Raw genomic sequence first — 26,997 nt, 5'->3', positions numbered from 1 at the left:
AGAAAGTGTGGATTTGATCCTTGCCCTAAACTCAGTAATGTGTGTATGTGTCTGTGTATATGTCTGTGTGTGTTCTAGGGAGTGCCCTCCAACCCATGCTGACCCCAACACATTTGAGACGGTCTAGTGGTTATGAGCCACACTGCTCAGGTTTGAATTCCCAGCTCCACCACTTACTAGCTGTGTGACCCTGGGCAATTACTTAATGTTTTTATGCCTTGCTTTCCCACCTGTAAATGAGGGATAATAACAATATCTCCCTCTTTTTTTTTTTTTTTAAAAGATTTTATTTATTTATTTGACAGAGATCACAGGTAGGCAGAGAGGCAGGCAGGATGGGTGCGGGGGGGGGAGCAGGCTCCCTGCTGAGTAGAGAGCCCCATGAGGGACTCGATCCCAGGACTCTGAGATCATGACCTGAGCCAAAGGCAGAGGCTTAACCCATTGAATCACTCAGGCGCACCAGCACCTCCCTCTTAAGAATTGTTCCAAGGGGGGAGCCTGGGTGGCTCAGTGGGTTAAAGCCTCTGCCTTCGGCTCAGGTCATGATCTCAGGGTCCTGGGATCGAGCCCCGCATTGGGCTTTCTGCTCAGCAGTGAGTCTGCTTTCCCCCCCTCCCTCTCTCTCTTTGCCTGCCTCTCTGTCTACTTGTAATCTCTGTATGTCAAATTAATAAAAAAAAAAAAAAAAAAGAATTGTTCCAAGGACTCCATAGATCATATGCCTGGGTTTCCGCTTCTGCTGTCCAAGCTTCACTGGGTGGGCGGGGGGTGGGGTATGATTCTTCAGCAAAGGCTGGAACCTCTGGAGGTCCGCCAATCTGGTCTCATCTCCCTCCCTTTCCCACCTCCCACCTAATGATCCGGTAATCCAGAAATATCCTCCAAACCATGCTGTTTCAACCCTTTGTGCTCTGCTCATACTGGTTCCTCTATCTGAAGTAGTCTTCCCTTCACTTCACGTCTCTGGTCCTCACTTTCCCCTACTCAAGAAGTCAAAGCTGCATCGAGTACCACTGCCTCTGCACTTCTCCGTGCAACCCACACTAGGAAGGTCTCTGGTTGGGCCTGTCTTTCATACCAGCTGTACGCAAAATGCGGGTGGAGCGCAGACTCAGGAGTTCTGCGTTCATGGGGCAGCCACAGCAAAAAGTGTGCTTCAGTGTCTATTGGATGACTAAGTGGAAACTCGGCCCACTTGGCTACCACCTTGACTACCTACCTCGCCCTCCAGAGAAGACTTGAAGTTCCACTTCCAGCTGACTCCAAATGTCCCCACAGATTGGAGAATCACAATAGAACCCCAACTCTGACTGGGTTTCCTGGGGATGAACAGGGCTGGTGGAGATCTGTGCTGCTTTGGGCACTGGCTAGAGAATGGAAGACCACACCTGTCAGGGGCCAAGCCCGCCTCCGCATCAGTTCAGTTCCCTTACCCAGGCCTGCCTTTTCTCACCAGAGCAACCTGTCCCAATGTGCTTCCTATCAGAGTTCTTTGAGCTACAACACACAGCCTAGGAACCCACCATCATCAGAACAAGAAGAGATAAGGCACGGATAACCCAAAACGTGGAGAAGTCTGGAAGCTTCTGGATAGGAGCTTCCCACACACCACTCCAGGCAGAGAGAGTGCTGAAACGACATAGGAATGCTCAAGAGTCCACTACCCAGCTGGCACGAATGTACTTCCCTTTGGAGAAAGGAGTCCTAGGATTACTTTTAAAATAAAGAAGAAAAAAAAAAAAGAAGCAACCCCCCCCCCCCCGCCTTCAAATCCAGGTATCACTTGTTACAGAGGATGGAAACCTTTAACACTGTCCCTTAGCATTCAATTTTTCAATCTAATCTGTTTCTCTTAACTTGAGTCACTGTGACATTACCAAATTTTACGTACAGTTATCTGCTACTCTGTAAAGAAATACAGATGGTTTTTGTGGAAATAAAGTCATTTATTTTAAACAATTGTAAAATAGTTTATGGAAACCAGTGGAGTAATGCATTCAAATAAATGCCAAAACCGGTTGATGGGGAGCCAGGGTGCTAAATCACACTGCTGAGGAATTCAGCTGTGGGGAACAGATAGTAAATCCAGAGTGACAGAATTTCCCGTGATGGCAAAGGTTTCTGACATCCAGTCCAGTACTCAAAAACCACAGCAGTTCAAACCCATTTTCCTTAACACAGTCTTGACAGCCAGCAAAATTAGTGAATTTAGTCACAAACACCTAAGGACAAAAACAAAAGAAGCAAACAAAAAGACTTCATTTGTCTGTAGCCTTTTCTGAGCTGTAAAAAAGTAGTGATTCCAACCTAAGTCAATGGAGAGCATGCTTAGGGCCAACTGTTTTCAATCAGCAGACTTTGTTATGATACAGTGGAATCTGAAGACTTCTATTCAAATCTGCTCATGCCAGAGACTTGCCTGGGTAAACTAAAGCTCTCAGAACCTTGGTCTCCGCCTCTGAAAATGAAGACAATAGTTGCATGTGCTTGACAGGCTACTGAGCGAAAGGCGTGAGGCACCAGGAGTGACTGTGTTCTCTCACCGTTTGGGTGCCACTGGCCCCGATGAAGGGGCTGTAACCCTGGGTGGGACAATAGTCTGCAGGGCCTCACAGGGGCTTCTATCAACTCTCCAAGGAAGTACCACTGACAATAAGTGGCTCAGGACTGCCTTTGCAGGAGTGAAGAGAGCTCCAAGCACTTAATTGATTCTAATTTCACATGAGAACCAACTACAAACATATTAACCTTCTCTACTCAATGAGCTCTTTTTCCTTGTCACTGGGTTTCCAGTGATACTGGATTATCTCAGTTGTCCATCAAACGTTTACTGAACCCGCCCTGTGCTAAATCCTGGGGTAGGCACTACCGATACAAGGACCATTTGGGCCCCAAAGATTCAGAGTAGTGAACAGGACACTCACAAGTCTGGAATACTTCTTACTCAGCCTTCCCTCCTTGTTGACAGGAAGTCAACTCCCAAGTTCCAAAGACTCTACCCATTTAATACATCACCCTTGCACTGCTTATCGTCCAGCTCCCAGTCATGGTCTTCAACTCTTCTCCTGGCCTCCAGCCATCCATTCTTTATCCTACTGTCAGAGGGTGCTCTCTTAAGGTTACCACCTCCATGCTTAAAATCCTTTCACAACTTCCTCACCCTGTTCTCCTGACCTTCTATCCATCCTAATTGTCCGTCTATGTCCTCTGTAAGCCAGCCGAACTGGTCTCCTTACTGCTCAGTGCATAGTATTCATGGAGTATCACAGAATAACCATATCATGGTTATTCTCTAAGTCTTATCTGGCCTCTAGGACCTTTTGCATATGTGTTTCTCTGTCTGCCCCCATGTCAACGTCAGGACCTACCAGGCTCCTAGAACAGCCCGCTTCCTTTCCCCATAATAAGGAAAGTCTGCCACTTCATGTTCCTCACACCTGCAGGCTCTGCTTCAAGGCAAAATTTCTGTAATTTAAAGCCAACCCCAAACAAGACTTCCTTTCTTTAATCTGGCCTTGACCTTCATGTCTCATTCAGATTAAGGGCCCTTGCCCCCAGCTCAGCCCTGCCCAGAACCCTGCCCTGGGCTTACTAACCTGCTGGGTTCTCAGGGTGCCTCTCAGAAAACTGGTCCTGCTCTTGATGCCACCTACCTGCCTGGATCTGTGTATAAGTTACACATGTAGTTTACCTGAATTCAACTAGAATTGTTTGGTAAAAATGAGGAAAAACAGAGAGTGAAGAATGACCAAAAGAACAATTTAAATAGTTTGTAAAATCTCCCTTGCCATGACTCTCAGTGATTCAGTGAACCCCAAGAGTGAATTGTGAGGGGGGGGAGTCTTACTCATCTTTGTAGTTACAGAGCTTGGCAAATATCTGAAGAATGACTTACTGAATTAATTGGGTGGATGGCAGTATCTGTTTTGTAGCTCCTCTTAAAGTGTGAACGTCTTTCTGTGACAAGTACTTTGATTTTAGCATTTAAAGATACGTATTTTTAGTTTCATTGGTTCTCATCCTAGAAAAAGAGGTTAGCCATGTTGGACTTAATGAGGAAAACTATAGTATGCTGGCCTCTGACAGACATTTTTTTAAATAAAGATTTTAGTTATTTATTTGAGAGAGAGAGAGAAAGAGAACATGAGCAGCGGGAGGGGCAGAGGGAGAGGGAGAAGCAGAGTCCCCACTGAGCAGGGAGCCTGCTGCAGGACTCAATCCCAGGACCCTGGGATCGCGATCTGAGCCAAAGGCAGATGCTTAACTAACTGAGTCACCCAAGTGCCCCTGACAGGAATTTTTAAAGGGATTTTTTTTCTAGAGGTAATTTTGACAACACGAGTTTTGCTCACCTGTTGCCTTTGTGCCCTGAACCCGCGTGGAACACAGATCGTCCCTGGATGCTGACCATCATCTGCTTCCCTGGTCCCTGATGTCTGGACCTGCAATTTCCCCTCAGTTGTGTTCTTAGGCATCAACTGCCCATCTGCCTTTTTCCCTGTTTTGGGGGAATCAGACCCTTCAGAGATCATTTCCACCTGCCAACTCAGCTCTTCTCTGCCTACCTGTCCACTTTCCAAGCACCACTGTACCAGCTAGGGCTGTGTTTCAAGGCGTCAGTAAGCACTTTGCTTACTGCTAGTACCCTGTCTGGCCCCATAATAGCCATTTGGGCTCCTGCTTCAATACTTTCCCCTGGACTGGTAGGACCTTAATGGCATGGCTCAAATCCCAGCTCCACTAAGCTTTAAGACCTTGGGAAATTACCTAAGTGCTCTAAGCATTGTTTCTTTATCTCTAAACTGGGGATGGTGATAATTTCTAGAGCGTGAAGTTGTTACATGGATTAAATGAGATAGTAACAATGTAAAGCACTTAGTCTGGTGCGTGGTAAGTGCTCAGGAAATAGCAGCTATTTCATACTACATTAGTACAATTTTACACATTTCACCATGTTTAACTACGAATCTATCAAATCGGCAAGAAGCTGAGTTATAGATCCTATTTTAAACCAACGGTGACTGACAACCCAACATGTTAAAATATGCTTCTCCTTGTGCTAAACACACAAACCAAAAAGGTAAAAGCAATAGAGAAAAGATGGCCGCGGAGGAGGTAGAGGAGTCGCGGCTGCCAGCCATTTTCCTTCCTGGGAGTTTTCCTTCTTGTTACATCTATTATCTGGGAGCTGGGCTGCCCCGCTGGCTTTCCATTTGCCTTGCTAATAACAGTAAATCCAGCAGCTTCCACTGCAGCTCATGTCTCCTTCAGCTGACTCCGAGGCCAATCAGCATTTCCTCTCTCCTAATGTCAGATGTTCCCTGGGAAGTCCTGCTGAAGAGAAAATTTATGACAAAAGTTTCTCCAGCTTTTAACCCTTCTGCCTATCCAGCTCCAGATGCAGAGCCTCCAGAGGAATGCTAGGTCATTCTTACATGTGCATACCTATGTTCTCACTGAGGCTTTGCTGCTCTGACAAGGGGCCTCAGACCCCTGGAAAAGCTCAAATGAGCAGCTGGGCAGACAGATGCACACATTCTGGGCCATACCTAACATGGGCTAAATTTGAGCTGGGTTCCTAGTAGCTAGGGTCTCTGTTGAGTCAAAGCAGTCATACTCCTAAAAAACAAAGTGTTATATCACAAAATTGTGATATGGCTGGGTTTCATAACAATGAAATTGAAGAGAGGGTGCAGGACTAACATTTATTGAGTAATAAAGTAATAACAGCTGAGTGTTCAGTGTTTCACACCGATTTCCATTTAATTCTAACTACAATGCTATAAGATGACAGTGTTCTCATTTACAGATAAGGAAAATGAAGTTCAAACAGGCTAAGAAACCTACTAGAGAGCTAGAAAGAATAACAGAAGCCAAGAGTAGAACCAGGGAGATGTTTCTAGAACATCTAAGGTATTAAGCTCCCACAGTTAAGACTACCAAGCAGCTGCGACTTTATTTTACTAAGGAGCAATATAAAGCAAGGAACTCGGAAGAGGGAGAATGACCTGACCAAGGTTACCTAGCTAGGGGTGGTGGGGCCAGCTTTGAGCCAATAGAGGGAGCACAGTCTTCTGATCCACACCAGTAATCCCTGAAATAAACCCTCCAAGGGCTGCGGAAGATGAGACAGCACAGATTCAGGCGTTGAGGACACAAGGGGGTGGCACTGCACGGTCTCTGTAGCTAGAGAGAGAACAATGGCTGTCAGCCGAGAAGCAGGCTCTCTGGCAAGGGCGGCACTGGTGTGGCAGCCACCGCCAGCCCCCACAGACCTTCTGTTCTCAGCACAGAGGGGTCTCATCGCAGGGTTTTCATTTTAAGTAAGTTTGAATCTTTGTGGATAGCTACATTCTAGCTCAATAGGCTTTTCCTTGACCTCCTCTCCACCTTTCCACAGAAGTTAGATGATATACTTAACCAGATAAGTGATTCAGTAAACTAATTTTTGTCCCAATTTGGAAAAAACAAAACAAAACAAAAACAAAAAACCAGAATGTCAAAATGTACATGTGACAGCTGTTTGGAACTCTAATGTTATGGAAAAGCAGCTGTTTTCATTTATATTTGAGATATTAGTCATTCTTAGGATGGGACAAGAGTACTCAGCTAATAGCTTGCGCTTTAACCTGCGGAGAAACAGGTCACAGAGACAAGATGTTGGCAAAATCACACTATAATGGTTATACTCATCTAACACGCTGGTCTTAAAAGGTTTGGAGATGTTTGCAATGGGAAGCAACTATTTAATAACAGCATTCTCACAGAAAACTGACATCCACACAATAAAATGGATTGTGGCTTTTAGGAGAAAGGAAGTTACCAAATAAAGTCCATGTGAGCAAGGGAAAGAATGAAATCTTTCTAAGCTCTAGAATTTGAAAGTAAGCAATCTTCTTTTTTTACAAATTTTAAAAACTATTTTTACTTTTTGCAAAGGAACATGTATAGATGACTCCTTTTTTTAAACATCTTAATTTTGTTGAATATTTTCATGTTCCAATATTCATCATTTATGTACCTCTTACACTGTGTAGTTGACTCTTAAACAACACAAGGGTTGGGGCACTGATCCCCCAGATAGCCAAAAATCCAAACTTAACTACTAAGAGCCTACTGCTGACTGGAAAGCTTACCAATAACACAAACAGTTGATTAGAACATATTTGATATGGTGTCTGTATCACACATATGTATATGTTATGTTTTATATACCATATTCTTACAACAAAGCTAAAGATGTTAAAAACATAAGGAAAATACATTTATAGTACTGTAAAAAATCGGCACATAAGTGGACTCATGCAGTTCAAACCTGTGTTGTTCAAGGGTCAACTGTATTTACAGTTTTATTTTTTATTTAATTTTTTTTCCAGTGCACAAAAGGAGTGTGTGTGTGTGTGTGTGTGTTTTAAAAATTTATTTATTTATTTGACAGAGAGAGGGGGGTGGGGATCACAAGTAGGCAGGCAGAGAGTGAGGGGGAAGCAGGCTCCCTGCTGAGCAGAGAGCCTGCTGTGGGGCTGATCCCAGGACCCTGAGATCATGACCTGAGCCAAAGGAAGAGAGGCTTAACCCACTGAGCCACCCAGGCACCCAAAAAAGGGTGTTTTTATTAAAGCACAGGGATAGGACCTGTGGGCGGCTGCTGTATATAGAAGTAAATAACACCACAAGTCCTATAGTGAAAAAGTTAATTCTCTGCATTTCCCTGAATCCCTTCTTACAGGCAATCACTTCAAAAATTTTTGGCTATTTATTCTGGTACTCACCTTCCTATTTTTTATTAGCATTCTTTACTCAGCCTTTTTTTTTTTTTTTTTTAAAGATTTTATTTATTTATTTGACAGAGAGAGAGAGATCACAAGTAGGCAGTGAGGCAGGCAGAGGGGGGAAGCAGGTTCCCCGCCGAGCAGAGAGCCCGATGCGGGGCTCGATCCCAGGATCCTGAGATCATGACCTGAGCCAAAGGCAGAGGCTTTAACCCACTGAGCCACCCAGGCGCCCCCTTACTCAGCTTTTTAAAAAATGATTATAAATATCAGATAATACAGTTTAACTTCTGCTGTGGGAGATAAGGAATCTGCGTGAGCTCTACGTTTCACACAAAACACAGCCATGCTTTGGAAAGGAGTTTGCTTTAATTTTCTTTTACTGGAACAGGGTTTTTGCAGTAGCTTCTTCCTGTTAGGCACCCTTACTTGATTATCATTGCTTAAAATGTCTGTTTTTGCTATATCCCACTGGCTCCCCAAGGACTCATTAGAGATTCATGTCTTAGGAACCTGGGAGGCAACACTAATTTCAACTGATGTGCACTGTGTTTCATTTTTAAGACATTTACATTTTCACTCGATGATTTAATTCTCAGAGGAAGTTTGATCTCCAATAACCAAAGTGCAGTGACTCTATTCCCGAACAGGAAGTGGGTGGCCTTGGGTCTGGGCTGGCAGGGAGCAAAGCAGCTGTGGGCTGCAGATTGGCTTTCACTGCTTCTCCTTTGCTCATTTCACAAAATATGTTAGTCACCAACTCCAGGCCAGCTAGAGTACTGGCAAACAAAAAGGAACCTGTTCTCCCCAAAGGACTTTCATTGTACTCAAATGAAAGCTCAATTCCCCTCATCCCAAAGGCAAAGGAGGGTCTTCGTCCTTTTCCTTGGTAAGGTACATAACAACATCTGGCAAGATCAATGTATTAGGAACTCACCAGGGCAGGCCCATGGCGCCTCTGATGCAAGGCTGAGTGGCTAAGGGACAATGTTCCCTCTAGCAGTTTCCAATGCTGAGATACAGCCTGTACCTCTTAACTGATGCTGTTGCTCTGGGTGTGATGAGTCACTCATTGCTCACGAATTCATCCAGCCATCACTGTCCTGTCCACGTCTCCCTGCATCAGGGTGTGATATTGGTAATCGAGTAGCAGCAGATCCGTGGAAATTTGCTAAAGTGGTAAGACTGAGGTAATGCCCGATCGTGGAGGCAAGAGGGACTCCTTTCAGGAGGAGCGCTCACAAAACTGGAGGCTCAAAGAAGTCCTTTTAGTTGGAAAATGGACATGCTAAAAGCCAGAAGGGAGTATCCCTATCAAAAGTACTTGCTGGGTGGTCTGTTTTTATTGACTCTCTACCCCACTAAAATGAGAGCTGAGAGCAGGCCCTGCCATCCTTATACACTGATTAAAATGTAGCAGAGACCCCATAAATATTTACTGAGTGATGAGTCTGGATTTGGATACACTGTACTTGAGGATTTTTTTTAGACTTAAATCATACTTTGTCTTACTTTTATCTTAATTCACATTGTTCTATTTTTTTTTTTTAAAGATTTTATTTATTTATTTGACAGACAGAAATCACAAGTAGGCAGAGAGGCAGGTAGAGAGAGAGGAAGGGAAGCAGGCTCCCCGCTGTGCAGAGAGCCCAACGAGGGGCTCGATCCCAGGACCCTGGGATCATGACCTGGGCCGAAGGCAGAGGCTTAACCCACTGAGCCACCCAGGTGCCCCTCACATTGTTCTATTAAATGTAGTGTGCAAAAAAAAAAAAAAAAAAAAAAGGGAAGCTGGGGTTCTGTTATGATTCAATATTTCTATGATCCAGTGATGACAGTTTTGGAGAAGATTGAGGAGCTCCAATAGACCACCCTGTATCTTCTGTAGCACTTGGGCTTTTAATCACATCTCTCTGACTTTCTGTTTGAAAAAGTGATTTGAAGGCACAGTAAAATCCATCCACCTTGCTGACTGTGATCAGTAGCTAGGTAATGAGAAGTAAGGGCTGATACTTCCTTTCCCCAGACCTGCCTCCTAGTGCCGCTCCAATGCCTTTTCCTGATTTTAAGTCATCTCTGTCTCTGGGTACTACTGTCACTGTTAAGACAGAAGAAATATCCTGACTCATTAGCTATTTTTCTTCTTTTCTTAATGCATTTAAAGGTGTTGTAGAAAGTACTGGCATTTGTAGCTTACTCAAAAAGGAAAAACTCCTTGTGGAAAGCTGTCACTGTAATTGTTAAAACTGCCTTTTAAACTGTGTAAGGGAGGAAGACTGGCTCTAGTGTCACACCTCTGAAAACAGTGAGATAGAAGTGGGGTGTCTCAGGTCTCTGGGCTGGCCTGAAAGAGGTCTTCTATGAGACTGCAGCTCATATAAAGTGATAATTTTTCATGAAAATAGCCAAACCCAGCCTTGGCAGAGGAAGAGTTTTCCTTACAGCTACTAACAGGATAAATTCATGAATGGCCTGCCTGAAGAAACAGGCCGTCTGCTTCCTCTGGGGGAGACAAAGACTCTTCATGGAGAGTGTAAGGGACAGACACAGCACTCCAAACCTCCCTGTAACTTCTGTAATCATTCCTCAAAAATCACACAGATGTTTCATTATATTTCCCCTTTTAAATGTTTTCTAAGAAGCAGCAACAGGCTTTGTGAGCTACTTGGCTCTTAATACAAAGGCTTTTTATAATCGCCTGTAAACATGTTTGTTACAGATAACTGTAATTTGTTCGCTTTCTCTCTAGAATCTTCCGTAGAGTAAATGAAATTTGCTGATATTTGCTACACGACGAAATGTGCCTGTGACCATTTAACCACCCCTACATACCTGACATGGGTTTTCTTGGTAGTCAAAAATCATTAGAGTTGGCTCTCCGGATCTAGTTTCCTCCTTGTTCAAAATAAAGGGTGCTTCCAGCAGACCCATATCCAAACATAATTCAAAGGCTGGTTCTATCACAGGGTATAAGCTTTCCACAGACTTCATTCGTTGCAAACAAAAGACACAGGCAAAAGCCAAGTCATATGGGCAGAAAAGGAAGTAAACCAAAACCTCAAAAGCCAGATTTTATGGTGTGCTTGGTGCCATCGTAGCAACAGGGATAAAGGCAGCTGATATCCACTGAACTACTATGTACTGTTTTATATGCATCCAGACAAAACAACAGCCCTGCCAGGTAGGCATTATTATCCTTGTTGACAGAAAAGAGAACCAAAGTGAAAAAGGTCTGATGACTTGTCTAACCTTATACCTTGTGTGGAAAGGCAAGCCAAGGTGGAGATTTGGGCTGGTTTGGGTCCAAAGCCCGTACTCTTTCCACTGAATCATGCTGCCACGTCCGAATGAAGCAGGTGCACTTGGTCTCTCGAGGGAGAAAAGCATACCTGCTTCCACTGACATGTGGACCTGGGGACCTTAGCCAGTAGGAGGAATATGAACTTTGGCATCATACATCTAGGTTTAAATCCCAGTTCCTCTCCTTACTAGCTGTCTGACCTTGGACAAGTCCTGCAGACTCTCTGAGCTTTAGTATTCTTTTTTATAAAACAAAAATAACAACCAATTCACTCGATTTAAGGATTAAAAGAAATGACTAGAAAGTGTTTGGCAGATTGCCTGGCAAATGTTTAATATTCGATTAAGTGGTAACAACTATTATATTTTCATAACTCTATATGCTACTTAAAACCACAGGTACATGGAAGAAACTATGACCGCAAAGATGTCCTTTAACATATGAAGTAATGAAAGATAAAATACCCTATAGGAAGTAAAGATTAGTGTTTTCCATGCCACAAAGATAATTATTTATAAGTTCAGAAATTTAAATTAATAAGCAGAACCTAAAATATATGTATTTTATTTTTATAAGTTCTTTCCTAGTTTATTATAAACATTTTTAAAACAGAGGAGTTGAAAGAACTGTACATTGAAAACCCATATACCTACCACTTAGATCCTACAATTGGCAATTTTACCATGTTTGCTTTATCATATATCCATCCACCAATGCATCTTTAAAAAAAAATGCATTTCAAAGCAGTGAGCAGACAACAGTACATTCAATGTGCTTAACTTTTATCCAATATTTGTTTGAGATTCTCTTTTTACTTTCAGGTAAAATTTTCATACAGTGAAATGCACAAATCTTATGAGTACCATTTGACAGTTCCAACAAATGTATACATTTGTGTGATACCAGCTCCTGTCAATGTACAGATTACTTTTATTCCAGAAAGTTCTCTCACTTGCATTATAATTTAAATGGGAAAGCTGCAGTACAGAGAAAAAACACTGGGCTTAAGAATCAAGGGGTACAGGTTCAAATCTCATCTATGTCACTCATTAGCAATCCACACAAGAATGTGTGCACATATGCACAATACAAACATAAATGGCCTTGGTTTTCTCAACCATAAAAAATAGATGATGTCTATTTCACAAGGTCTTTGTAAATACAAAAATATAGTAAGCGTTCAGGAGATGTACCAAAGGGTACTTTTTCTCCTATTCCCCCTCACAGTTCCCCTGAGTCTGAGGACGTTGCCTTCAAAAAGAAAACGGTAAGGACAAAAACCCAAACCCAACCAGTTAAATGAGAGATGAGGGAACAGGGCATCTCTCTGCATAGGCAGTCCTCTCCCAATTTATCCACTCTGACTTCAGCTAATTAAACATCTGTCTCGACGGTGTCCTCAGCAAATTAGTCATCCCCACTTTGTGACACTGATTGTTGGTTGCAGTCTTTTCCCCACTTGCTACCATTCCCAGAAACTTCTAGGAGTTAACTCACCAGGCACATGGCAAAGAATGATGCAGGGTCCCTATTAACCCCCCACAGTTGCCCTTGGTGCCAGTGCTGTTTATAATACTGCCAGACGTGTCCTTAGATGTGCCTCCCCAAAATAAACCTGTTAAGGGGTGACAACTTCTTGGTCTACATTTCCGACTTCCGATTATGATGCATTTTCTAAGTACTATATACACGTACCAGACTAAAATAAACTATTTAACAGGAAGTCTGTTGTTTCAAATAGTTTTGTGACAAAGCAGGAAAGTAACAACATAAGGTCCTAAATGAGGTGAACCGAAGTCTAGTGAATTATCAGCTACTTCTCTCCAAGCACATAAACAGAAGCTCTGCTGGTGAATGAAAGGCAAACAAGTAAAATGGCCTGGGCTGGATGTGTGCCTCTCCTCTATATCAGGGGTATGTGTGTGTGTGTGTGTGTACACACACACCTACTGGGGCAGGAAAGGGAGTGGGAGGGTGAAATGTATGCTAAACTACAGGGTCCTTCTTAAAAACAGTTTTGTGAAATTAGGCTTCTCAATTTCTCTTCCCACTAAAACAAGTGACTTAAAAACTATCTTTTAGAAAGATAAATGGCAAATAAAAACACTTTAAAAATGCTTAACTTTACACAAAAGCCCCAGAAATGCAAATTAAAATGCAATATTAACTGCTAGCCATCAGTTTGGCAAAAATTAAAGATTGATAACATCGGTGTTAGTAAGGGGGTGGGAAAAGAGGCTCTCATATATTCTTAGAGTGTCAAAGAATTGGTATAAACTTTTTAAAGGGCAATTTGTTTTTCTCAACATTTTAAGGAAGCAAACTTCTGACAAGCAATCCCATATTTAACATCTAGCACAAACGTGCAATGAATATTCATACCAGATTGTTCACTCTGTTTGTGTAAAACTGGAAATTTGGAAATAATCCAAATGCCCAACAACAGAGAGCTAAGTTAAATAAATGTAACTAGCAAGATAAAACTGCAATATTAGCTCTAACATAGTCAAAAGCTTATGACATAATACTGAGTGAAATACAAATGCAAAACCATACACACTGTGTGGTATCCTTAAATATCATTACGTGGATACAGTTTTTACAAGTTCATTTAACAAACATTTATGGAGTGTCTTCTGTTTGACACTCTGCTAGATGTTGGGTATATAGTGATTTAAAGAAACAAAAAAACAAAAAACAGGGTACTGCCCACATGAAACTTAGAGCCTGTATGTCTGTCTATGTATGAACTGGATAAAAAACCAAGGGTTCATACCAAATAAAGTCAGAAGAAACCTTGACACAGGTTTCTTTTTACTTCATGCATATTCTAAATGTTTGATTTTTTTTTCAACAAGCATTTACTTTATTAAAAAGAAATCTTTAAAAGCCTGTCTTCTACCACCCCCTCGTTTTAATATTAACACCAGAATGGGTGGCAGCTTCAAGGTATTTCAAGGTATTTCTCCTCAAACTGCACTTAGCTCTAATAAAAGAAATCCGATTCAACTATGGTGTCCGTTCCTCTGCTTCCTGTACTGAGCACATCCTCTTCTCCCCACGCCTTAATTCAGGCCTCATCATCCGTTGGATTGAGTCCTCAAGAGCCTCCTCACCGGTGTCTCTGCCTCCTGTTTTATGTCCTCTAATCGATTTTTATCATGCAGACAGTGTGTTTTCTAAAAGAAATTCTGACTATATTGTTCTCCTTTCAATGGTTCCCCTCTGCCACCAGAATAAAGTTCAAATTCAACACGGTTTACAAACATGACCTGGTCCCAAACGACCACTTCAGCCTCATAATGCCCCACCCTCCTAACTCCTACTCTACTGCTCATTATACTGAGTTACAAGCGGTTTCCAGAAGGCATCAAGCTCTCTCAACTCACTCCTTCAGCCTAAATGCTCTTTCCCAGTTCTCTTCATCTGGTCAGTTTCCACCATCTTCAGGTCTCACCTGGAGGTTCTCCCTGACTCCCAAAGACTAGGGCTCCCCTCCCACAATGTGTGTGCCCAGGCCCTACACTTATTTCCTCTGATCACATGCATGGTATTGTAATTCCCTGTTTTTCTCCCGGAAGAACTAAACAGTAAGCTCTGGGAGGGGAAGGACCATTTCTTGGCTTTAACAAAATCCCCAGTTTCTACACAGTGTCTGCTGCAAAATAAGCCCCCAGTAAGCAAATACAGCTCTCCTAGTTTTGAGTACCTTATGGGGCCTGGTCTGATCAGATCTGGCCCCTGCCTGGCTTCTGCAGCTGACCTTCTGCCTTGTTCTTGCTCCACTCATTTGGGATATCCGTGTTCCGTTACTATGTCTCAAAATGTCTCTGCCTGGAATGTCCTTCCTCTCACTTACCCATCTGGCAAAATTCTATTTAATCTTCAAAAAACTACCAAATCCATTACTCCAGAGCATCTTTCCTCAGGCCCTGTCTCACACAGTAGTTTTAAGTACTCCCTAATCTATGCTGCTTTAGTAGATTACGTATTTCTCCTTGTGAATTTGCCATATTTTACTGCCCCCTTTTCTCAATCTGTTTTCTCACTGGGTTTCTCACAGGGCTGGCCCAGAGCAGGAAGCGAGGCACGGTAACCACTGAAGTCAACAGGGTCTGTCAGAGCCACACTGTGGAGCTGTAGAGCACACCTGCCCCTTCCCACAGTGCCCTAGGTGACCCCTCCCTCAACCTCTCCTGTGTCACAGCTGAGGAAAGCATGACTCAGAGAGGTAAGTACGGGATTATGCGTTCTGTTACCATAGTTCTTCATTCTAAGATGCATTTTTTTCCTACTTTATAACATCTCTAAAATTAGGCTACAGCTTACAATCAATATGTACATTGAATGCAGTATTTCTTTCTTTATTTTTTTTCCTGTAAAGCTATTATTAAATTAGTGATGCTCTAGAATTAGTCCCTAGTGGTCCAGAGAGAGGTCCTTCCTCTGACTTCAAAATACATGTGCCTCCTGCAGCACCACACAGCCTGTCAGGAGAACAGGTCTTTCCTCTTTCTTTCATTCGGCTTTTGCTTTAATCTAATCCACGTTTGTGACTGCCCCAGATGGCGTGAATGAATAGATTTTGTGATGGAAGAGGAACTTCTGAAAGATTAGCGACTAGCAGGAAGAGTAAACGCTGGTCAAATGTAGTTTTGGCGAATGATGTATTTCAGGTTTTTCTGATGTGGCGGTTGTGAGAGCTCATAACACCCTTCTAAAATAATTGGGTCTCTAAAGTGGTTCCCAAAGATTTTTGCCTGACATAAATTCTCTAAATTTCCAGGCTTCCTAGATAAAATAGTTGACTGCAATGCCATCTTTAACATGCTCTGCTCTATTCTCAAGAAGATCCATCAGGAGCCTCAGAGCACTCGAGACAGGGGGAAGCTCAGGTGGGAAGAGACAACAAGATAAAAAGGCAGAGAGAAGAGGGAAAGAGGAATATTTAACTTGGAGCTTCTTGCCCGGGGCATTTCTGAGTTAGACATTTAAACACTTTAGCTGCCCTAATTTTCTCTATCGTTTTCCCACTGGGTCACTGGATACGAAGTACCCGGTCCTCACATCTCATCCGGCCGCCGTGCATGAGTGGCACTGGCATGATTATTTATTATTTCATGAGGAGGAGCAGTTTTCCATAGAAATTACTGCCTTTTTGACTAAGAACATTTATTTTATTTATTTATTTTTTAAAGATTTTATTTATTTGACAGACAGAGATCACAAGTAGGCAGAGAAGCAGGCAGAGAGAGAGGAGGAAGCAGGCTCCCCGCTGAGCAGAGAGCCCAATGCGGGGCTTGATCCCAGGACCCCAGGATCATGACCCGAGCCAAAGGCAGAGGCTTTAACCCACTGAGCCACCCAGGTGCCCCGACTAAGAACATTTAAACAGTCCTATTTACATTTTCTTCTTCATCTTCTTCTTTTTTCTTTTAAAGGATTACCTGCTACAGCATAAGGAAACCACATGTCTGTGTCTCCAGTTCGCAAATTACTTTCATAGAAGAACAGTTACTAGATTTTCCATCTCTACAATTACACAAGGAGGAAGAATCTTCAACTCTACAGCAAGAAGATTCTTTAGCTTACTTCAGCCTTTAGAGAACATTTCAGGTTAGAAGAGTGTTAGAGACCCGACTCTCTCTAAAACATATGGGTTTCTCTTTTCTACAGGGCAGCTCAGGACAGGTGTATGTTGCTTTAAGAAAGCCAGACATAAAACATTAAAACTGACACCAATACAGACAAACTGTGCAATTACAAAAAGAATTCCTGGTTTTATATCCAGATTCACCACAGGGTTCCTTTAAATGCTGCACTTCCCTAGTGCATTTAGATCTTAGAATCAATGAACATTTCTGTTTACAGAATTTTAAATTTGTTCTCTCATTAGGGTTCTAATAAGCAACATGGTACAATAAAAAGTGTATGAGCTTTGAGGTCAGAAAAGCCTGGGCTCAGTTTAGATTCTGCTATTTACTTACTGTGGAAATTTGGGTAACTTGAAGTCCTTTTAGAGCTAAGAAAGGCTCAGAGAGGTAAGCATATGGTTACATACATAGTTCTCAATGGTTCCTTAATTTTAACGTACACCCCTCCCCCAAGCATTTCTAAATTCTCGTCTGTAAGACAAGCATAACAAAATCTACTTTTTCGGGGTGTTTGCAGATTAAATGAGATAGTACATATAAGTACACAAAGGCACTCAATAAATCAGCTCTTACCCCATTGGAAGGAACCATGTATCGTGGAAAGCGAACTCCTCTCCTGACATACAAATCCCCTTAAAACATCACTGATAATTAATTAATAATTAGTATGCTACTTTCTAGGTCTACCTGGCATGACAGTTAAGGCCTACCAAGTGAGGTGTTGCAGAAAGGGTGTCAGAGACTGGCTCTGCTGTTGCTGTCTATTAAATTGAGCAGGTCCACATTAAGTTACAGGCTCCAAATCCTACCCTGGCTTCCCAGGTTCTCCGCCTGGTCTGTATATATTTCTCATATTGCAATGATCAATTCTGCACTTCTTCCCAATTCTTTTCTTTCTTTGTGTTCATATTCTCTGTATGTCCCTTCCCCTCTTTGGGCCTCAGTGTTTTATAGTAGTTCAAAGTCTGGGTTTTATTCTGAAAGTTTCTGAAGGATGTAGAGCAGATATGATCTAATTTATAGTTTAGAAGAACCCTCTCGCTGCTGTGTAGACAAAAGACAGGAGGAGGACAAGAGTAGAGGCAGGAAAACCAGAAAAACTGCTATTTCAACAGTCTGGGTAAAGCCATAGCAATCTGGACTCACCCAGGGGAGATGGAAAAGACTGAACAAATTCAGGATGTATTCTGGAGGTAAAACCGAGAGGATCTGCTCATGGGTAAGACATGGATGGGGACTTTGCCCAGGAAACAAGTCAAGGGTCAATTTTACTACTTTTTTGGGTAGGTAGGGTGGGTGGAGGAGAGAGTGAAGCAAATTAACTACAAAAAAATCTGAAATGTTCTTTTTATATTAAAGTATAGTAAGCCTTTAATAGCCACGGCTTTGAATGACACTGGCCCTGCCCAACTCTTCACAGCTTAAATGTGAAAGTCACAATTTAAATGTCAATTTCTCAGGGAGGAATTCCCTTACCATCCTATATGTTGCATCTTACTATTCTCTCTCTCAGCTCTTCATATTTACCTTCCTTCTAAAATGGAAGTTCCTCCTCAGCAAGGGCCTTGTAAATCTGCCTTCCATTGTCTCCCTGTACCCAGCATAGGTCTGACACATGAGAATACAGGATGAATGAAAGTACAAATATAGTATGGATCAAAATGTACATTTTACATGAATCTCTAATATAAAACTTGAGAGTCCAATGATGTCATCATTAGCCCTCTTTCTGATCAGAACCCTGCACCCTGCGATTGCTGTTTGCTCACCTTCTCTGATCCTAGCAATATATTAGGGAATAATGGAGAGGAGTCTTAGTCTAGACCATGTCACTAATGACATTCTAGGTGCCCTGTGAAAACACAGCACATTAGCAAACAATAGGGTGGTCTGTGACTCTAAACAAAGCTAACATTTATCTTTCAAAATCTAGGTGAAATTTTATAAGGGAAAACCAAAAATGAATGTCATAAGTTTTATTAATACTACTACAAGAACATTTCAAAAGGATTTTCAGATTAATAAAAATTGTCTTTCACATTGAAAGGCAAGAATGAACAAAGGTAAGAAAAAGTTAACATGCTTCTGGTTCAATCTCTCAGCAGATGATAAAGAAAAACACCTTCATTTCAAAATGACAACAAATCCCATAACAAAGCCACACAGAGAACTATTCTGCTTGGAACATCCCACGTCAAAGCCCTCTCTCTTTTGTAGACCAACAGTTAACTATATTTCTGTGTCAATGTAAAACTGAAATAGTATCTGCCTCCATTTCTTAAGCATTCCTGCCATACCCAACACCATGCTTCAGGAGGCTGGTAAAGGTTGGTGGGTGACAGTATTTTTAAATAACAACAAAATACTAAGAGGCTCAGAAGGTCACTGACTATGAGGGTGAACTTGACCAAAGGAGAACTTGATGGCTAAGGGTTTTACTCACTAAATAACAAGGTCCATATATTTTACCAGCTAAATCAAGGGACCTGACTGGCTACTCTTCATTATGTCAAAAACTCACCCACACAACTATAAAAATAAGTAAAGAGGTTCCAGCTAACTCTTCCAAAACCAGATTCTCCATTTACAATTCTCTTATTAAACAGTGGGGACTTTCTGCCAGTGCAGGTAGCTTCCAAATGTCAAGTGGGTCAGTAATAAAATGAAAAGCTGCAGAGAAACTTTTTTAAAAGAGACATTTAAAAATGGCTTTAAAAAAAAAATGGGCCTTAAGCAGAGAACTGACTGGAACACACTGTGAAAAGATTACTCTGGTTCAGTACATGAATATTAATAGAAAAAACCCTGCAGTGTTCATAAATAGTTATGATGATGATAATTACAAATAATGCAAGTCAAAATTCTAGATCAGTTACAAGTGCCTATAATGATAGTCTACCCATACCAAGCAAAAATATTTTAAAACCCTATGGGTTAAAACAAAAAACAAAAACAAAAAACAAAACAAAACAAAAAAACCCCTATGAGTTTCCACTGACAAACCTATCTACCTAAACAAAGAAGACTTCTTTTGCTCAGATATCTGCCACCTTCCAATTTTTTACAAATGAAAATCGGGGAGTGCCAGACGGAAGGGCAACAGAGTACTTAAACATTAGAACAGTCATTAAACCCACATCTAGGTTTCATAATAAAATAGTTTTGGTTCGCAATTTATGATTACTGTGAAATGGAAAGTTGTATGGTCGGTCTGGAAAAAAGAGAAGAGAAGTTAGAGGTTTGTGAGTAAGCAAAAGAAGTGCACTGTCAGCCTGGAAAAGGATTTCTGAAACCTTGTTTGTAGTGCAACTAACCCCTAATGAACGAGTAGTGAGAACTCTCGCCTCCACATGACCCATGTTGTTTAATCTTGCCTCTTACTTCAGTTAAGTAAGAGCAGCAAAGAGACAAGTGCTGCTCTGGACTCCATCAGGCAAAAGCAGTTTGGAGAGAGGGCGGAGCGCTCCACTGCTGTCCTAGACATGGGGCGAGGCAGGCCCCTTTCCCGCAGAGGTTGCAGGGGTCGCCGCAGACAGCAAGTGGAGGTTGAACGTCTCTAGCCTGGCATCTCCTGCCACCAAGTTCTCGAGTTCAGGACCGAGTTCAGGTGTCATAATGTGTAGAAGTATTTCATAGCCAACAGTGAGCACTAACAGCCTTTTTTTAAAAGTAAACATACTGTGTTTCCACCTATGACAAGACGATTTTCTTCTTTTTGTTAATTACCCTCCAAAACAAGCCCACTCCACAACACAAAGTTCAAAACCACCAAACACACCAGCTTTACCACGCTAACCTTAAATCAACATTTTTGTTAAACTGGAGATCCTCTGTTTCATGAGACCAGACTTAATAAAGCAATAGAAAGAGCTTCCCATTTTATAGAGCTTTTTGGATTAAGAAAATGGACAGTAATTTATGTAAATACATCAATCTCAAATGACTTCTGTAGCATGAAAAGGAATAAATAATGCAGATTACTGTGTTTTGGATATGGCAAAGTCTCTGATGGAAATGGCAGGGATGTGTACACAAAGGTGAACATAAATAACCATGTGTATGATAAACGTGGTTGCTGGAGATGGACACAGATAAATAGGTACACAATTGGAAAGAGAGAGCTGCAGACAGAGGCAAAGACACTGGTTTAGCTGCACCTCAGCGAGTTCACAAAGGTTTCATGGTCTAAAAAAATCTGCAACAGCTGAATTTCTATTAAGAAGGTTTAAAAAGCTGGTTCCCACTCCTCTTGGACAACCTGGAATAATGCTATCTTTGAATACAATGAATGTGTCACCAAATGCACTACTGTGTAAAAAACTTAGGGTCAAAACGCAAGGAAAAAACAGGATCCTAAAGGAAGATGAATGCTTTTTAAATATCTGAACCTGTTTAAATGCTACTAGATTGGCACTTAGAACCCCCAAATATCTACTTTCCCCTGGGAAGGTGAGGCTATGCCTCTTCAATCATCCCTTAAATGTAAAGAGGTTTGACCCCCATGCAATGGATAAAAGTCACCCAAAAAATGAACAAAAGAGGTGTTTGGAAAAACCAGAACACCATTCATCCCAGCTAACGACTTGTTCATTATGAGTGATGATGGATAAAGACTTCTCATGCTGAGATGAAATCAAGATTTATATGCATTGTTTCCTCTCCCAACTTGTGGGAAGATCATCATCATTTAATTCTATCTCTGCGGCCAGTGATGGGCATCCAGAGAGCTGGTTATCAAACGGCGCAGTCAGCTGGCAAAAGCCGAAACGTGCAGTTGGCACATCTGGACAGAGCCGCCACAGCCGAGGGTGAACAATGACTCCTGGCAAGCATCCAAATTGCTTGCAGACGCTAGCAGGTCTCATCTACAACCGCCCCTACCAGCATCTCTCTCTCTCTCTCTTTTTTATGAGAATCAGATTTTCATTGCTCCATTCAATTGCTCTCCTCTGCCATTTTTTACAGCTCTTATCGTTCCCCTGGAATATGGCCTTGAGACAGCTCATCCGTGTCCTTCACTGTGTTATCTCTTCTAACTTTTATTAAAACTTCAGCTTTCATCTGAAGATAGCTAATTAAATCTGGAACAGATTATATGCCTCTCCTTAAAAAGAACACAAAACTATTTTCTTCAACCTGAGTAATGCATTTTTTCCTCTCCAGAAGATGAAACCAAAGGTGTTGAGGAAGTCTCATTTATTTACAAAGCGATGGTATTTGACATGTCATAGAGAGGTTGATTTATATTAAAGTTGTCTGTGGTATGACAAATCTTTGAGCTATTTCTCAAAATAATTATTTCTCAATACTGGTAATATTTTTTCCCCTTATATCTTTTAAATATCATAGCTAATACTATAAGCTTATTTTCTGTACAAAGTTGGGTAATGAGGAATTAAAGATTAACAGGTATTTGGTGCACATCAAGTGATTTATCTTTAAAAAATTTTTTTTTTACAGTTGTCCTCATTTGGTAAAAATGAAGACTGTTTTTCTTTTACTGCATACCCCAAACACTAGCAACTGAAAGTTTCCCCCATGGAAAATTACATGAAAACATGAAATTAAAAGCAGTCCTTCAAATTTAGCATTTGGTTTTTAAGACAGCTTTACACCAACTAATAGTTCAAATAGATATATCAATCTACCACACATTATTAATGGTGGAACTTCCATAATCAATAGGAACACATTCTTCTCATACATGCCACCGACCCAAACCCTTCCTTGGGCCCAGGGGCAGTTTCAAAAACAAAACAAAACAAAAAAAAAACTTTTTTTTTTTTTTTTTTGGGCTGTAGATCTGCTAACCAAACCTTCTAGCAATGATATCTAAAACAATCCAGCCAGCCCTCTCTTACACACCGACACACACACACATGTGCACATACTGACGCATGCATGCACACGTATGCACATACCAAACACTTTTAAACTAACGGTTAATTTTCTATTTCCAGGGTCTCACCTGAAATTTTTTGGGATCCTTTTCTTCGCTTCACTGCCTTAAGCAAGATTTCTTTCATGGTGACCTTTGTGTTGTCCACCTGAATAAGGGAGAATCCATGAGCAGCATTTCTGTAGGAAAAGACAAATATTAAATCATCACTAACATTCAACCAGAGGACTGTTACTGCGGTCGTCATTGTGTTTAATAAAGTTTTACTGAGTGTACCTCAAAGTGCCAGTTATTTAAAAAAAAACAGACTAACTTCTAATGAGAGAGAGAGAGAGAAAGAGGGCGGGGGGCTTTCTGGTATAAACAGTTCCAAGTGAAAGGAAGGTCAGAGTTAGGAAATGTTTTTCTAATTTATTTCAAATTGAATCTAATTGGTCAGTGTGGGTCACTAGTACCGTGGGTTACTTGTGTTGGCTCCCAAGCCAAATCTTGAACACGGGTTGACAATAAACTTAGCTTGTGTCAGTAGATGTCACTGCAGGCAGATACTACCATCACATTAAAGCTCATGGAGCCCTACAGGAAAAATGTCATGGGGTGAGGATGGTGGGTGGCGGGGGAGTGATGGGGGAGAATGACAGCCCAAAGCAATTTAGAATAAGGAAAAAAAGGCTCTTCCTAAGTGGCTAGTAAATAAGTAAATAAATAAATTTTGAATATACGGTCTATATATACTTCAGTAGGAATGTTTTAATCTACTTAGTCCAAGAAGGTCAAACAAAATATGAAATGAAGCTTAAATAATTATAAGACAAAACACTAAGACTATTTTTAAACTTCTAGTCAGTCAAACTTGAAGGGAATAGTTCATGTAGATAGCGAGAAATCTGGTAGGGAACAAGTACCCTAAAAACAGAAGCCCATCCCTGGGTGAGGTAGGACTTCACCAAGACTGTTAATTGCAGTAGCAAGTATCACAAATACTACTCACTATGCTCGGGCACCAGAACAAAACAGGCCAATTCCAAGCAGCTCATCTAACAAATGGGACCCAAGTTTCCAACGATGGAACATGGGAATTACCACAAGGAGTTTGGTCGCATTCCCATTTCCTCATAAGAATCTCAAAGGAGAACACACAGCCAAAAAATATGGCAGAACTTCATACTGACAAGAAATCCGAAAGAAAAGCCAAGCCGCAAGCTAAGCCATGGAAAAGCTTCCCAACGGAAGGAGAGGCTGAGAAGAGGCCTTAAACCTCTTTGGGACCTAGTTTGGACCCAACCAGGTGGCTGGCTTTCCACAGGGGCTGGGGGGCCAATCTCAAAACCAAGGACCCAATTTGCTTCCCTAATACAAAGACATCTCCACACCCCTCCTCTCCATACGGCTCGCTGTTTAATCCTTGACATTCCATTTGTTAAAAAGCAAAAGCCGACGCTGGTCTAGCCAGCACGATCATCCATTTTAACTTGGTCAAGTTCTTGCTATTGAACAGCAGGCCTGAGAACTGTCAAGCTAATTTTACTGAACACTCTGTTACTGAATCATGCCTGAGCTCCAGCCATTCTTTACCTCAGAAGCTGGACCCCATCCCAGAACAATCTTTAAAAGTTTATTTTACTGATCAAAGCAAAATAAGAAATAGCTCTTTTTTTAAAAACTATATTTAGGGAGCGATGCAGTAAGTGATACTTTGGCAAGCACACTGAAATGTAAAGTGCCTTGTGCATTTATAAACTTGGGGGTATTTGCTCTGGCGTGAGGCCAGGGCGTGTTTGGAACAAATGCCAATCATCCGCATTCAGGCTTGTCTTCCCCTGCTCGCTCCTCAGAAGTCAGTATGCGCTCCATCTGTGACAATATGTTGGGCGATGGGTGAGTGGGGCCTAAAAGGGAACACGAGTCCTCGGGTACGCACAAACTAGTCCTGGGCTAGATCTCACGAACTTCCATCTACCTGGGTTCCACCTGAACTATTTTCGATTTGAGTCTGCTTATAAATCGCTTACATTCTCGCCTAATCTGCTGCTGGCTGACAGCATTATTTCAAACCAATACGTTTATCTTTTTTAGCAAAGGCAGACTAGAAGCTCAAAGGGAAGCCTTGCGTTCGGACTAACTTCCATAAATTAAAAGTGTCCTTTTAAAAGATTTTTGAACACAGGAAAATCCCTCGTCTGTATTTTTCTGTCATTTTACCAAAACGTACCTGGGTGACAAGGTTAAAGCAAGCAGAGGAAATCCCTGGCACTTATCATCCACAGGCATTACTGATAAATTGTGTGGTGGAGGAATAAAGGATTACCTTCTGTATTTTTTCATTACACTTTTCTTTTGTTACAGAATACATAAATCCATTGTGGCACAATGTAATATGTATCACCATGCTACACCTGCGGACGCTTCCGAGCGGCTGCCATGTCTGTGCAGTCAGGAATGATAAGTGAACCACCCGTGAATGTTAACGATAGTGATCATTCTGAGGTAACTTGGCTCTCCATCTTCCTTTACAGCCTCCGTGCTGAAGCCAGGGTAGCAAGGTTCATGAGAGGAAAATGAAAACAACAGTGGAGGGAAGGGGCACGCACGGCGCTCGGAACGTGCCTGCGCCAGTGTGCGGTATCTCACTCTGGGGCTCCATTCCGGTAAAATCGTGCACATTAAAAGGAGAAAGAGGTTGTGACCCACGTACTGCACACTCAACCGGACCTAATGAAAGCTTCCTCGGGTCAGTCTCCCACTCTGCTCGCTTCCCGCCCTCCAGACAAATATCAACTCCTGATCTTGCTCCAAATCTACAGCACTTAAGGGGGCAACACGTTTCCAAAATACAAGAGCACGGAATCGAAGTGGTTCTCAGAAGACATCTAGGTGCGACTGTTAAGATATGCTCCCATTTAATAAATGGATATGGAGACTTGCTTCCGCAATTTTCAGCTTGACTTCCAAACATTCTGGGTTTTATGCCTCATTTCTTTATATCCAGGAATTTTTATGGGCTTTCGAAAAAGTCTATTGAAATACATCTTTTAGAGCTGCTTTTTATTTAACGTTGGGCATTGGCTGTGAGACTGAGAAGACAGTGATCTCGAGAGAAAAGCTGGCAGTAGCTAGGAAGGGCACTCGCTGGTCCTGTCTCCCTTCCGTGTGGCCCCGCATTCCAGGCTCTGAGGTGCGACCTGTGCTGAGGGTGGCTGGCCCTCGGACAGACAGGCGGATGGAGGGACAGATGGACTACAAACCCGGACTCTCGGCTCAGAAACTGCTCCTCCTCCCGCTCCCCTCGTGGATAGACGGCTTGTCTCCCGCCACAGCAGGGCACGCTGGGGGCACTGAGCACAGGCAGCTGCCCTCCACAGCTCCTTGGGCTGCCTGCGCCGGGTCTAGGAGGAAGAGCCACTTCAGGGAGCTGACTAAATGCTGCCAGGAGTGCTTCAGTCAATTCGAAGTTAGGTCCTGTCAAGTCTTGTAACCACTGAAAAACGTATGGGCATTTTAAAAAGAGATTACTCACTTGAGGAATTTAGCTCTGTCCCAGTGCAAAGCCACTTAGTTACCAGAGGGGAGTTTTTATACCCACATTAACCTAACACAATGAGCATTTCTCTGCTAAATATTAAACCAGAGCTGACGGGGCACAGGTCCTTATCTGGAAAGCTTAGATTCTATTTATAGGGACAGAGCTGGAAGCAGAACCCAAGTTGGGAGGTAACATACTGGAGAGGAAAACACATGCACTGGGGGTTAAATACCCTTTGGTTCAAGTTCTCGTTCCACGGCTAACCAAAACATTGCCTTAACACGTGGGAACCTCTGCTGCAGCCATGAAACGAGGAGGCTTCTTCCCTAAAGAACTGGCAGAGAGGATAAAATAGACGATGAATGGCAAGCACCTAGCATTCGGGTTGGCAAACAGTAAAAGGAGCTTAGAAATGTTAGTGCTCTCGTGTTCCCCATGTCCTAAGTCATCTCTCCAAGAGAAGAGGCCCCATTCACCCCCCCGCCCTCCCTACACACCCTCAGCAGATACTGCTTAGTTGGGGAAGGATCCCAACCATTGCTTATAGTTGGGAACACAGGGCCATTAAAATGTGCAACCTGCTGGGCATGGTAGCAACAGTCAGGCGCGCTGTAAGCAAGCAACCCCTGACCCAGGCATCAGGCCCCCTCTGAAGCTCACAGAAAAGCACTCAAGGCACCATTTTCAAGACTTTCACTTTTGAGAGAGTGAGCCAGGGAAGTGGGTACACTGTACCTCAGCTTAACTCACTGGCTTTGGCTAGAGATGAGGAAAGTAAAAAATCATGGGGGTGTGCAGGGAAATTTAGTGAGACTTATTAAGAGCTTTCTGAGCTCCACAGTACA

The 26,997-nt window shown here is 42.2% G+C and overlaps 1 protein-coding gene across 18 annotated transcripts in view; it reads right to left on the bottom strand.

Moving 5' to 3' along the window:
• MAPKAP1 (MAPK associated protein 1) overlaps positions 1-26,997 on the bottom strand; it is a 244,724-nt gene that overhangs the window by 74,811 nt on the left and 142,916 nt on the right. For all 18 annotated transcript variants that reach the window (XM_059142981.1, XM_059142980.1, XM_059142974.1 and 15 more), the window contains one exon: positions 22,699-22,808. In XM_059142981.1, the coding sequence (XP_058998964.1) occupies positions 22,699-22,808 (110 nt within the window). The remainder of the gene's footprint in view (positions 1-22,698; positions 22,809-26,997) is intronic.

Source organism: Mustela lutreola, chromosome 12, assembly GCF_030435805.1.
Source record: "Mustela lutreola isolate mMusLut2 chromosome 12, mMusLut2.pri, whole genome shotgun sequence".
NCBI classification, from domain to species: domain Eukaryota; kingdom Metazoa; phylum Chordata; class Mammalia; order Carnivora; family Mustelidae; genus Mustela; species Mustela lutreola.
This window is presented reverse-complemented; position numbering and strand designations above follow the sequence as displayed.